The sequence below is a fragment of the Cannabis sativa genome, chromosome 8 (assembly GCF_029168945.1).
Source record: "Cannabis sativa cultivar Pink pepper isolate KNU-18-1 chromosome 8, ASM2916894v1, whole genome shotgun sequence".
In the NCBI taxonomy this organism is placed as follows: Eukaryota; Viridiplantae; Streptophyta; class Magnoliopsida; order Rosales; family Cannabaceae; genus Cannabis; species Cannabis sativa.
The window spans coordinates 3,733,225-3,747,757 of NC_083608.1; the positions used below are offsets into that span (position 1 = coordinate 3,733,225).

A 14,533-nucleotide genomic window follows, 5' to 3' on the forward strand; every position below is an offset into this window, starting at 1 on the left:
TGTAACAGGTAAATTTTACAATCTTCTTTCATCTGTGTATGACCTAGCAACATGATAGGATCCATCCAAAGTGTGCCTGTGTGAGCCTATATGTTTATTTTGTTTTAATATAGATACATATAGGTTGTTGCTAAATAAAATGCCACACCATGATAGATTTTATGTAGGTCCATTTAGTTATTGGACCTATTCAATTAATAACAGTTATTTATTTTAAGGTTAAATTCCTCTCTTTTGGGCCTTGTGTGAGAGTTGGGAGCCATAGAAGTGGGTACGACATATTGAACCCAGCACCCCCTCACATGAACTACCCCAATTGTGAAGGTCCATTTGCCTGATTTAAATAACTGTACTAGGTTAATTATATTAGTTTGACCTAATAAAATTGAATTAGCAACATAATTAACTTTTAAAATATATGAAAATTTATTTTTCATTTTAATATTTTAAAGTTAATTTTAAGAAAAACACTTTTAGTTTTAGATATTATTTCTAGACAAACTATTTGTATTTTTCTTGTATTTAATTAAATATAGAATTTTAACTAACTAAGATTCTTTCTGGAGCTTATTTAATTAAATATTCCTATTTAAGTTATAAATTAGTTGTATCAACTGATTTTTCTTATCTAACTTAAATTTGAATATTTGATTTAAATTTTAAATCAAGTTGAGGAATCCTAGGCATTAGTTATTAAAGATTCTTAAGATATTTTTTAAGTTAATATCTTTTCAAATATTAACTTAAAATGGAATATCTTAGATATTTTTTTTGGTTAATATCTTTTCAAATATTAACTTTAAAAAGATATCTTCAAATTAAGTGGTTACAACTTAATTTTTGATATTTAATTAAATCTAAATTTGAAATTATTTAAGTTTTAGATTTTTTCTATCTAACTTAAATTAGATATTTTTCAAATTTTTGAAAAGATACTTAGTCAAATAAGATATTTTCTAGATAGTAATTTCTAGACTACTTATTATTTCTAATATTTAAATAGGAAAATATTATACTTTGTGAAATTAATTATTTAAATAATTAATTTTGGTACAATTTTATTAAGTATATTTTTCCTAGTATTAAATAGAAATTAATAATTAAGCCTTCTCTACACTTAATTATTTATTTCTTGAATTTAATACATTTAATTAACTTGAAAAATCTAAATATCTAAGTTGATTTTCATCATGATACTAAAATATTTATTGATTTTTCATGACACTTAATTAAATAGAAAATTATTTTTAGGTTGAAATTTAATTTTTCAACTTAAATTTAAATAATTTTCAAAATATATAATTTTCTTTATTTTATTAATCAATTTCGAAATTTGCATTTTAATTATGCAATATTTTTGAATTTTTTTTATCTTGAAAAATAGATTGAGTTGTAAATTAATTATTTATTTTAATTAATTCTTGGACCAACTCAAGTCAATGATTTTTTCATCTAATTGATTAATTTAAAATAAATGAATTTAAAAATATATATATATTATTAGAAATTGAATTAACTAGTCAAAAGAAAATCTAGATAGGTGATATTTTTGCTTGAAGTATTTCTTTTCTATTTTTATTATTTTCGAAAATTGTATAGTTTTTATACTTAATTTTTCGAAACCCAATAAATATATTCTCAAAGGAAATTTTTAAGTTGCTAATTATTTTAATTAATTCAACTTAAATTAATTTCCTTAATATTTATATTTAAGATTATTACTAAGATGGAAATAATTAATTTTATTTCAATCACCATCTAAGTATAATTTTATAAATATTATATTAAATTCTTATTTTGAATTTTAATTCTTAATTTAGAATTTAATGAGATTTATTTATTAGAATAATAAAGAAAATACATTTTAAACAATGAGTTTTATTATTATTAAGATATTCGATCTCCATTGTGGGTTTTACACCGCGTTTGTTTTAGTGAGTAATCCTCCCTAATGGAGGAACGTTCATTAGCAATTTCGCAACGTTTAATCTCGCATGATAAGAAGTTTGTAAGTGTTTTATATGGTATAGATCACCCTAATGGTGGCGACCATATTTGACTTGCAAATTGCGAAACAATGGTAGAAGCTCATGAGATAGAATAGCCTTGACTCTCGCCTAAACGGGACAACGCTGGATTCCAATCTTGATCGAATAAAAGGTTGCTAGAATGTTTAACATTTTAGATGAGCTGACAACTCTATTCAATGGATGGGAGCTTTGACTCTCGCCTAAACGGGACACTGATATCAGTTTGTTGAAAACCTTGGAAATTATTTAGGATTGAATTTTTAAGTATTTTCTCATATCATTCCTACTTGCTATGTGCTTATAATTTCTGAATTGATTTTGTGATTAAACCATTATTTAATTTCTATTTGTTGATTTCTATTATTTTGTAGTATCCTGTATTATCAAAATGAATCCCATGTTATCACTGTTGACTAAAAATAAGCTGAATGGATCTAACTTTAATAAATGGAATGAGAACATTAATATTGCTCTCATAGGAGAAAGTGCCTTGTTTGTTTTAACTGAGCCGTCACCTGAAGTGCCTGGGGATAATGCATCCAAAGCTGTGAAAGAAAAGTATGAGTGTTGGCAAAAAGCAAATGACAAAGCTCTATACTTTATGCTTTCTAGCATGGTTGACACCCTCAAAACTCGATTTTCTAAAACCGAGAAGGCTGCTGAAGTTATGACGAAGTTGAATGAGCTATTCGGTAAGGCATCACTTCAGTCACGCTTTGACGCAACTAAGAAGTACATTAACGCACGGATGGAACCTCATCAAAACGTGCGTGACCATGTTCTCCTTATGTCCAGTTATTTCCAAGAAGCCCAGGATCATGGTGCTAAAATGGACAGTGCTACTCAAGTTAGTCTTATCTTGAATAGCCTGACTCCAGCATTTCTACCATATACATCAAATTATGTCATGAATAAGAAGGAAATTGTGTTTGCATGAATTTTACATGCTAATGGTTTAATATGTTTAATATGTTTATTACATTCATACACACAAAATCAGTTAAATCCAGATGATATGTTTATTCACAATTACAGTATCGTCAACACAGTGGAATGTGATTGTGATCATATGAATCAAAAGTTTTGGTCCCTGTTTCATCAGTGTTATTGGATTTACACTAATGTGATAATCAGCGATGATGTGTACTTACACTTGGAGTAAGTGTTATGTTCTTTTCAGGACATTAGTAAAGTATGCTAGTTTCGAATGTATGGAGTATACATTGGACTGGACCGATATTGCAACTAAGTTAAGATATTACAAACTTACCGTTATACATATCTTTCCAAGTCAATATCAGTAGTTGATCTTAAGATTAAAAGAATCTAAATCCTGATATGCTTAGGCTCAACTCAGGAGTGCTATTCATGTTCTTAGATTTATTAGTTAAGCCTACTTTCGGGTCAGGGTGATACGTATATTTCGAGAACATGATAGTATGATTGAGTGGGAGTGCTGAACATAAATATGGAATCTATAGCTTCTACTAGTGTATAGAAGTCAAGTGATGATTCCCTTCGAGCTTAGCAAATAGAAGTAAATGGATGAGCTCTTGTTTAACTAACTAATTATTAGATCACTAAACACCATTTACAGGTAGCTAAGTGTTTTAAGGGGCAAAATACATTGAGGGGTGAGAACGGTAAAGAAATCCCATCTCGATGTAGATCATCTATATAGAGGATCTTTAAATCACAATAAGATTATAACAATGGTTAAATGAGATAGTATATTGATATCGTGGAACATACAATATGCTCTACATAAGTGTGAGAGTGCAATTCTAAGTTCTAAGAGTGGATTCAATGAAGAATTAATAAGTAGGAATTTACTTGGTAAATTTGGTTCACTTATTGGAAGCTCAGCATATAGATCCATGGTCCCCATTCTAGTTGAGAACATTCTACTTGTAAGACTCATTAATTGATTCGTGATTGATCAATTATAATTCTAAAGTTAGACTATGTCTAATTTTATGAATTTTCACTAAGCAGGGGTGAAATTGTAAAGAAAAGAGTTTCTAGGTTTATTTATTTATTAATGGACTTTATATGTCTAATTAATAATTAAATTAAATGACAATATTATTTAATAATCTATTTTAGTTATTAAATAATTAGTTTTGGCATGTAAAAGGTTAGAATTGGAAAATTGGCGTTTTTGAGAAAATAGAGATAAAATTTGATAAAATTGCAAAATTAAGTGAGGCCCAATAACACACCATTATTTTAATGCCAAATAAATTCTAACCTAGACCTAGTAGTTGCCTATAAATAGAAAGTGATGGCTCAGTCAAATCACAAGTTTTCACAAGCCTTTCTGGCAGAAATTTTTCTCTTCAGAAGACTGAGCCTTTCCCACTTTCTACACCTTGGCCGAAACCCTCTCTCTCTTTTCTCCTTCATCTTTTTCGACCCTAGTGAAAGAGTAAGTGCCCACACACAGCAAGCAGTAACTCAATCATAGATTGGAAGACTGTGAAGGATCAAAACTTGAAGAAGAAGGACATTCGGGCTCAGATCTTGATTATACTCTGCTACAGAAAGGAATCAAGGGTTAGAGATCTGAGTGGAAGGAGACATTAATTCCGTTGCATCAATGTAAGGTTTTCTTAACTTTATATGTGTTTATTTTATCGTTTTAGAAAGTTCATATTTAGGGTGTTAAAACAACATACTTGTGAGTAGATCTAAGATCCTGGTAAAATAATTCCCAACACCTGCTGTGAGTCGAGTAAAGACAAGAAGGACTGGTAGCAGCGAGCGAAGAAGAACTGGGAAAATCGCAAAGTGTTTAAAGGCCTTGTTCTAGGTCTGAGAATTTTCTCTCTAGGAAATTTGAGCAAAGTTGGCAAGAAATGGGAAGTAACCGAAATGAAGAAAAGGTGGTGGCTTTTATTGGAAAAATTGCATGAGGAACAGGCGTCATCACCTACTAATCGAACGGTGAGGGAAGCGCACGATTCAAATGCTCGAAGATCAACAGGCCAGATTGATTTACAATAAAGGCGGTGGAAACGCTTGAGTATCCGTCTGACACCATTAATGCGCCGTATCAATCAATGGGCGTGAAACGAATCGACCCCTGCAAAAAGTGAATCGCTGCATTAAAAGCCATCATTAAATACACCCTCACGCGCTCAAAGCTCGTGCCAGGAAACCGAGGAGTCAACCGGAGGCACTTGAACAAGCCTTGTTTCATTTTTCAAATAAACAAGGCTTGGGGGGTAAATGTTGCCCCTAATTTTGCCCAATATACGTGGACCAATCAGACAGGGACACGTGGATCAAGCAATTCACAATATTTGCTAAGTCTTTATGCCACAAGGTAACGTCCAGGACGTAGGTCCCGGAGAAGGCACATGGAACTCAATATGCTCCCGGAAGCTCGTATAACGCTAAGGCATCTCCGCGAGAAGTCAGGTTTCTCCTAAGCAATCAAGTCGCATTAAATGCCGCATGGGAGGAAGCGTGTTGGGACTGCTACACGCAATAAAGTCTGACGGCACAACCTCCAACCAGCAGCGCCACAATAATGATCATTTAAGTCTAGCGACGGCTACACTGTGAAGAGTCACGTCAATCAAAAGGCAAAAATGACATTCCACATAAAAACCCTACAGCACCTAGGGATTTGACCATGCATTACCCATGGTATATTCATTGGGAATACCCAACTTTATGGATACTTGCAGATACACTTGTAAGGACAATTCTAGGGATTACCCCACCAAAAACACTATAAATACTCCCTCAAAGCTCATTAAATGGGATCGAGAATCTTGGGCTGCATATGAGCAAGTAGAGTAAATACTCACCAAGAACATTCTCTGTATTTATAAGGGTAAAATTCTCCCAAGTATATTCTCTGTACACTACTACAATGTTAGCCTTTAGAGGCAGTTTTTTCAATCCCATTTATAAAAAGGGAAGCTAAAGGGTGTGAAAATACCCGCTATGTTCGAAATTGACATTTAGAGGCGGTTTTTTGATAAAAACCGTAGGTATAAAATTGCATTATACCATTTAGAGGCGGTTGGAAATTAATTTTTATTTTTTTTTCTGAATTACCCTATGCCGTCGGTTCCTATGAAGGAACCGACGCCATAGGGTCGATCTCTGTATAAACCCTATGGCTTCGTCTTCCTCCTTCATTTCACTCAGCCATTTCCCCACCCAGCAAAAACCAGAGAGCAAACACTTTTTTTGGCAGGCACATATGGGAGAGCATCAACGGTCTGAGAAAAATTTTCAAGAGAGCTTCTCACAGTGCATGGGATCAACGATGAAGAACAGAGTCAGTCTTTTGACGATGCGGCAAGACGATTGGCTAATTGGTTATCATTAATGAACAACAACCACCAAATGTTCTTTATTCCTTGGAATATCGGGTAAACTTTATTAAATTCTTTAGTGCTAATTGTTCATTTCTATATTATGTCTTCAAATTATTTTTATACTATCTTACTTATATTCCAATATATTTTTCTAGGATGCATTGGACGCTAGTGGTGGTTGCGCCAAGGAAAATTATCCATTTAAACCCTGTAAAAGGCCGCCCAATTCCCGAAGAAATAGAACAAATGATCGGAAGGTAATAATTTAATGACTTCTTATGTAACGAATTTAAATTAACTAACGAATTGAAATGCTAATATAATTTTCCCAAACAGGGCATTCATGTATATAGGGGACGCACATCAGTATCTTGGCCCGTGGCAAGGAATTTCACAAGCAAACTGTCCAAGACAACCTAAAAGCCAAGAATGCGGTTTTTATGTTTTGAAATATATCACTGACATCGTCGCACGTGCCAACCCCAACCGTTACATACAAGATCAAAAAGCTGTAAGTTTTAATTATTGATCATAGTATATAAATTTTATAATAACAAATATATAATATACATATACATAAACTAATATAAATTTTTAATTTTTTTAACAGTTTGGGGGTAAGAAGCAATACGATCCAAAAACAGAATTGTTACCACTACAGCGAAAGTGGATCGAACAATTGATGGCGGTGATTCACGGTGACGATTGAGGTTCAAAGGTCGAAGAATTTTTCTTCATTATGTAATTTTTATAGATTAACTTGTAATTAGATTTATTAACTTATTAATATTTTTAACTAATTTTACATGTTTGTGTAATATTTAATTACTTTTATGAAATCAAATTATGTTTTTACCCAAATTTAATTACTATTTAATTTAAAATGTAATTAATATATAATTAAATTAAATAAATATGTAATTTAAAATTTAAATAAATATGTAATTTAAATTAAATAAAATAATATATAAATTAATAAATATAAAATTAAAATAATATAATTAAATTTGAAAAAAAAATGAGGAAAACTGAAATTCGCGTACATATGGCGTCGGTTCCTACGCCATATATGGCGTCGGTTATTGGCTAGGAACCGATGCCATATGTACCCCTATGGCGTCGGTTCCCAGCTAATAACCGACGCCATAGGGGTATATATGGCGTCGGTTCATATAAACCCTTTAGCGTCACCCTGATCAGCGTCGGTAGCTAATTTCGCGAAAACCGACGCCTAAAGGGCTTAAAAACCGCCTCTAAAGGGTGTTTTTGTAGTAGTGGTATTAAATACATCCATAAATAACAAAGACTCGTGGAATAAGGCTCATTAACGCCCCAACCACGTAAAAATCCTTCTCTCACTTTCTTACAGCTCGGTAATTTTATAATATTTTATTAGTTGCCGAAAATCTCGATCAACAAATCCAATTCAATTCAATTATATCATATGTTTTAAAATATATATAACTTAACTCTAATTAAAATTTAGACTCGTATGATATTCAAATTTAAAATTTAAATAATTATGTCATAATTTTGAAAATTAAATTTTTTTGTACGGCGTTATAAGTTTGAGTTGTTAACTCTAACGAAAAACTAACATAAAAACGATAATTTAATAATTTCTATTAGATAATCATATTTTGTATCTATTTAAATTAAATACGTATTAATTTTAAAGTTAACTTTTACTAAAAAATAACATAAACAATTAAACCAACAATTTTTATTTAATAGGCACAAGATATTAATTGCGTGAAGCATTTGAATTCTTAGTTGATAACTTTGGTGATGAATTGATTTAGACAGGGACATTATTTGCATGAATTTATATGCATGCATGCATGCAAAAGAAGAATAGAAGAGTAGCTATAAGAAAAGATTATGCCCAAGTAAGAGCAACACATGCATATATGATAGCATAGTAAGAATAATATATTATAAAATGTGTGATGAGCAGCCGAGTACCGCATCGTCCACACTATGCATAGTATCAAATATCGCGATCGTATGAAAAAGTAAAGAAATAATAAAAAAGAGGGAGAATCTTCATGTATATCTGCGCTACGTGATAATAAGTGTCAAAGATGAAGAATTTTCAAGATCATTTATTATTTTCAATTAAATTGTACATCCAACCCAACTCGTCTTTAAACTTATACTTTTTTCTTCTTTTAATGGATTACACTTTTTACTATATGGATCATTTTTTAATAGGTATTACCCATGAATGGTTATTAAACAAATTTAACTATAAATATTAATTTTAAAAATATTAAATCATCAAATTTTGATCTAATAACGAATAACAAAAGAAAAATTTGAATTTTTATGCTTAGTTTAACTACTTACTTAAAAAAATATCAAAAAATATCCTTTTTTATACTATATCAAAAATATGTTCATATAAAAATATTTAAGTGAAACTCAACTTTTACTTATCTTTTCTTTTTTTGCTAAAAACTTTTTAATTTTTTTTTTCCAACCGATAGAACAATCTTAGCCCATATGATGTAAGTGAGAGATTTTTTTATTTAGATAGAAAAATTAAGCATAAAAACTCAATTTTTTCTATTTTTACCCATTCATGGGTAATACCCATTAAGAATGCACCCATATACATATATATCTATATATACTAGCAAAAAACTACGTGCGAGGCACGTATACTAAATTTTATGCTAGGTTTTTTTCTATATTATTTGAAAGTGAGATTATTATTGAATACTGAATGCAATATATTATTGTTTAAGAAAGCTTAATGATTTAGATATGTTTTTAAGTTAATCCAAAAATAAACTAAAAATTGATGTTCCAATACATAAAAAACATTACTTAATTAGGGGTAAGATAAAAAGAAAATTAAAAATTAATCTCTAAATTGTTGATAATTGAAGATAGCATTAGTCTAAAAATTGTAGATAAGAAAACTAATGATAGTCATTGGTGGATTTCAATCTTCATTTTCTTTGATAGAGACAATAGTGTAATTTTTGTATTTTGTACTTTTCATTCTAGCCGGGTCCGCATATATCTGGATTATCCATTTTTTCTTTGATAAATTGAATATGGTAGTGTCGACAAAGCGGCGGTATTCCTGCAAACAGTGATGTATTTTCATTTAAGATGATTAGATATGGTGTGCATAATTTATTTAATTAAAAAATCAACTTATGAAAGACATGTAAAACTATTTAATTTTTTAAAAACTACACCTCTGCAGTATATTTCATTAGTTGAGCAGCATTACACGAAAATATTTTTTCTACAATATCTGCGAACATGACAGCAGATAGGCTCTTTGTATTGTCATCAAGTTCAACATATGCTATAGCACTGTAAAATGCATAATAAGATTGTTAGTATATTTTTTTATTTTAACTTAATTTCAATAACATCATATGTTTTTGGTAATATACCGTGGTGTAAGAAATCCTTCTTTGCTGCATGTTGGCTTGTCACATATGATTTTTTCACGAGGAAAACTAAACTTAATTCCCTTGATGAAATTGGAGAGAATTTAAAAGAAAACCTGAAACCCCAAATAAGAAAATCCAAAAACAAAAGTTGGCGATCCCATGGATGCTGGTTGAGATGAAGAAAATGCAACTTAATTCCCCCTATTTGGCACATCAACCCAATTAAATTTTAAAACAAGAAAAATAATAAAATCAAATAATGCCAACAAAATTATTAAGTCTTTAGAAACTATTAGAAACCCCTCTCCTTGAAACTAACATTTAAGAAAAATAATAAATACCTCTTCATTCTGGGTTTCTATCAATAGGAAGTCAATGGATGAATTCCAATCATTAGTAACTGTAGCTGAATCATCCCTCTTGCATGACACAGCCTATATAATCCCAGAAGAAACCTTTCAGGAACTAAATATCATAAGAGAAGATCTCCCAGATTCACTATGTTTACTCTAAATTGAAAGCATGGACCAAAATTGTTCAAGATTATGCTTCAAGTACATTACTTGTTACTAAAAATCTTCTCGTTTTTTCACTTTCCTTTGGACTTTTACTTTTTTCTTTCTTTTTTCCATTTTTTTTTTTTATAGCTAATTGGTACTCCTAGAATCTGCAAGTTTTATGAGTGAAACCCTTAAAGAGTAATAGTTAACAAAAAAGAGATGCCAACTGAAGAAACTGCCACCGCCACATCTATGTTTAAAAAGACAGGGGCCAATAGAAAACTAACAACAACTCATTCCCTAGCATATAAACTTCTTCTAGTGCTAGAAAGTGATAAGCCCACACAACATTTTGTATATAATAATAGGAGATCACGAAAATAGGGGCTTACTTTTATTCTGGTTTTTATAGATTCTTTTCCTTCTTTTTAATTTAGTGGTTGAATATTATTTTAAGCTGTTAAATCTTTGTCAAAGAAACATCCGTTTCAACTTTCAAGTACTGTCCAAGGAGAGGGATTACATAGGCAGATCCACCCAGGTAGTTTTAACTCATATTACTCTTGCAATACAAATTTAGAAACACATAATGGTGCGAACTGAGAAATACTTGGAGCGATCAAAGAACAGACTGATGCAAGACCCAATTTTTTTTTTTTTTGACCATCTGGAAAGCAGAGGAAAAAAATGATGATTGTTCATCTGGAAAGAAGCCCAAGTTTAATGGGTTTCCGTTTTCCTCGTGGGAATTTGCCGCTGCAATCGATGTCTTCTTGGTCTTCTCCGCTGGTCTTTTCTGCATATACTTGACCATGCCCCCCACTGAATATGGAAAACTGAAGCTGGGAAGGACCATCTCGGATCTTCAGATGCTTAAGTGGGTTTTCTCCTTCTTTTTTCTCTATTTTTCTTTGTTCTCCATTTTTTATCATGCTATCTTCTTCTTTTCTATAATGCAAGAGTCATCGGTTTTTGTGAATGTTCTTCCAAAAAGGTACGATTTAATAGAGAAATATTTCAAAGTGTAAGAATCCATTACTGTTTAATAGAAGTTGCCTCTAAGTTATGCCATGATGACGTAAATGCATTTACCACGAAGGACAGGACTTCGGAGGTAAGGAAATCAATTTTTTTTAATACTGGACATGCTTAACAAGCATCAATGGAGATGATGGAAATTTTTTTAATTATTATTTTTCTAAAAACTCAAGTTCTCAAGGAGATTGAAGGGCTTAATTACAAGAGTTAGAAAAGATGATGCAAGAGGGTGGAAGACCTTTTTGACATAAAAGGGATCAATTTTATACTCTTCCAGATTCAAATTGGGAAGCAACAAACTCTTATACATATGTTTTGTTTTTTATTGTCTTTTATTAGTTTTGTTAGATATCTTATTTCTAAATATGAAATTTTAGTGTGTTACTTTACATTGAAAACAATTTTGTTTGGAATATATGTATTGTACATTATGGCATTGCAAGAAATATATAAGATCAAAATGCAATTACATTACTAGACAAATAATAGGCTCTATAAAATTTAGCAATTTCACTTCAAAAGTGTTATAAAATTTAGCAACAGTTCTGTGACTTTGTTTATGATCCTCTCTTTGATATTGCAGAATTTCGATAGTAAACTAGTTGTCAATTATGCTTGTTCTATGGCGTGGGGTTAACACATCCGGTGATGGATGAGTTCATTTCATTTCATAGGTATTAGACTATTGATCTGCAATAAAGTAAGATCTTTTTTTTTTAATCTATTTCGTGCCAGACTTTTTATGTGTGATGATTTTACTTTCAGATATGCTGCTGGCATGATGGGCGAAGAAGACTTCCATTAATTTTAGAGTAGGATTTAGAAATGAATATACAAGACTGAACAAAGCAAGCACTAATTCTTTCATCTTCTTTTTGTAAATTTTACTGAAATCATTCAACTTACAAATGTTGGTTGTGAATTGTATTGATAATTTTTTTTCCATTTGAATACAACAATGGATAATGATACCATAACAAATAGACAAGCTTTTTTTCCTTTTATTGCAGGCAAAAACTGCAAACAATGTACTATCACTTGATTTTTTTTGCTACTATAGAAATTCTAGACTTGAAAAAGAAAAGTAAAAAACAAAACTAAGAAACACAAGTATTCATAGTTGTCTTTTACAGTTTATCTTTAACAACCAACAAAAGGGAAAAAGAAAAGCAAACAGCATCTACAAAGCCTTCGATTTATTGATCACATTGCACTCCCAACTCCCAACTCCCAAACCCATTTGACAATGAAAGAGACTAAAGGAAACAAAGAAAAAAAAAAGTTGAAAATGCATAACTCAGCAGCAGCAGCACTTCTAATCTTGATTTTTCTACCAAATATCCAGCTGAAAGTAACTTATTGATGCTTTCTTGGTCCTTCTCTGAGCTCTCTCCTCCAACTTTCTTATCCTCTGGGGCAATTTACACACATAACCTTCTGCTTTGTGGCCCTCACTTGAAAGACCACTCAACTTCTCAATCTTCTATCTTCCAACTAGAAACTCCATGATATCAACATAATCCTTTCCTTGATAGTGTAAACTTCAAGCTTTTGAGTAATCATGTGTTACGTATACTGTTGAAAACCAGGTTCTCTAGTAAGAGGAACACAAAGCTAAGCCACAGAAGCCTGCGATCATCGCTACTATACAACCATAAAGATAACTTATAGCAAATCCACCACTACCATAAGCCATACCATAAGAAAAGTAAATGTTATGTACGCAACTCTCAGAAGAACTACCCACATAACAAAACTCCCTATGATCGTTTTCGATAAAATCCTAACCAAATTTTAACAACAAAAACTGTATCATCATCACCCATAACAAACCACCTCACATCCTTCATACCCATTTCATTACAACATTACAACATTTCATTCCGAAGAACGTAAATAATTTAATTCAATCACATAATTAGCAGGCATCCCAGAAAAGAAACTTACTCAAATCATGGAATAAAAATTTGTTGGCAATGTATTACCCCAAATCAATTTATGAAAGTTTCTAATAATTTCAAGCACCCAAATCCGATCAGACCTAAAAAAAAGTGTCAAAGTAACTTATGGTACCTGGGAACGCACAGATGATTGTGACTGTCGTTGAACTCAACGGCAAAAATCCAAACTCGGTCACCGATAATGAAGGCCAGCCATGATCAGGTGTGGTAGACCTCAGAAACAACACCCCAAATCTAAGAATGAAGGAAAGATAAAACAAATATGAGAGAGAGAGAGGTGTATTTACTATTTATATATATATATATACAGAGAGAGAGAGGGAGAGAGAGAGCTAAATATAGATGGTACAATGATTGAGTTTTGCTTTACCTGCTTAAGCCATGGAAGATCAATAAAGATCGCACAGTGAGGAGAGGAAGACCAGCAATAGAGAAAGTGATTGTGAAAGAACTTGTTTACTAGCCGACCAATTCCTCCATTGCCAACAACCACACCATCCTCGACCTCAATAAGCTTTTTTTTCGGCAGAAACGAGAGAGATTTTTACTTTTTCCATTTTGGTCTCAGTATTATTATTATTATTTTTTTATTAATTTTGAAGAATATTTAATCTACTACATACATCTACACGTTAAATGATATTGACCCTTAAAAGTCATATAAGTGAGTGGTTAAAAATTTATCTGTATACTATAAGTACAAAACCTATGTCACTACTATAGAATTATTCTATATATATATATATAGTACTAACCCTCAACTAGATAAGGATCCTTATGAACTGAACCTTCGAGACACCTACCACCCCTCGGAACAGCTATATATGTTCTCCTCTTCGGCACTTCATCCGTTATATATTGTTAATTTTGAAACTATTTGATGCCGCAATGCATCTTCTCGGCCTTCTCACTATGCTATTATGAATGATATAATCTATAGATTAAATATCTATAATAAATAAATAAATAATATGTAACATACCACATTAATATTTTAAGTTGTTAATATTTTCACATATGGTGAAGTTATTTATTACAATGTGTAACACCTATAATTATCACTTATATTAAGATATTAAGTAGATAAAAAAAGTATTACATAATCTTAATTTGTAATTTGATGAATCAAATCAGCACATATTAACTTAAAAAGTTGTATTTACAAACTCACATCACCCGAATAAGCTTAAAAATTACTCTCTTCCAAAACATTTACAATTAGTAATCCACTCTCTATTTATATAAGAAAAC

The 14,533-nt window shown here is 31.2% G+C and overlaps 1 protein-coding gene and 3 long non-coding RNA genes across 5 annotated transcripts; 2 read left to right on the forward strand and 2 right to left on the reverse strand.

The window, feature by feature from the left end:
- The first annotated feature begins 6,292 nt into the window (after nucleotides 1–6,292).
- LOC133029932 (uncharacterized) lies at nucleotides 6,293–7,359 on the forward strand. The gene is made up of 4 exons (XM_061101918.1): nucleotides 6,293–6,421; nucleotides 6,523–6,624; nucleotides 6,704–6,878; nucleotides 6,978–7,359. Exons 1-4 carry the CDS (start codon nucleotides 6,378–6,380, stop codon nucleotides 7,074–7,076), a joined length of 420 nt encoding a protein of 139 aa, XP_060957901.1. The 5' UTR covers nucleotides 6,293–6,377; the 3' UTR covers nucleotides 7,077–7,359.
- Nucleotides 7,360–9,164: 1,805 nt separating this feature from the next.
- Nucleotides 9,165–10,101, reverse strand: LOC133029933 (uncharacterized). The gene is made up of 3 exons (XR_009683863.1): nucleotides 9,784–10,101; nucleotides 9,580–9,700; nucleotides 9,165–9,461 (listed from the first exon to the last, which is right to left on the reverse strand). It is a non-coding gene; the product is annotated as an uncharacterized LOC133029933 (long non-coding RNA).
- A 778-nt stretch (nucleotides 10,102–10,879) lies between these two features.
- Nucleotides 10,880–13,360, forward strand: LOC115700974 (uncharacterized). The gene is made up of 2 exons (XR_009683988.1): nucleotides 10,880–11,995; nucleotides 12,087–13,360. It is a non-coding gene; the product is annotated as an uncharacterized LOC115700974 (long non-coding RNA).
- LOC115700973 (uncharacterized) lies at nucleotides 12,288–14,126 on the reverse strand. Of its 2 annotated transcripts, none has more exons than XR_004008471.2 (3): nucleotides 13,653–14,126; nucleotides 13,395–13,516; nucleotides 12,288–12,896 (listed from the first exon to the last, which is right to left on the reverse strand). It is a non-coding gene; the product is annotated as an uncharacterized LOC115700973 (long non-coding RNA). The 2 variants fall into 2 exon arrangements; XR_004008470.2 differs by having other exon boundaries at nucleotides 12,393–12,965; nucleotides 13,653–13,882.
- Nucleotides 14,127–14,533: the final 407 nt, after the last annotated feature.

Coding starts and splice junctions, on each gene's coding strand:
- LOC133029932 (XM_061101918.1), top strand. CDS start 6,378: ATGAACAACAACCACCAAATGTTCTTTATTCCTTGGAATATCGG. Junction 6,422..6,522: donor TTTATTCCTTGGAATATCGG/GTAAACTTTATT, acceptor ATATTTTTCTAG/GATGCATTGGACGCTAGTGG. Junction 6,879..6,977: donor ACATACAAGATCAAAAAGCT/GTAAGTTTTAAT, acceptor TTTTTTTAACAG/TTTGGGGGTAAGAAGCAATA.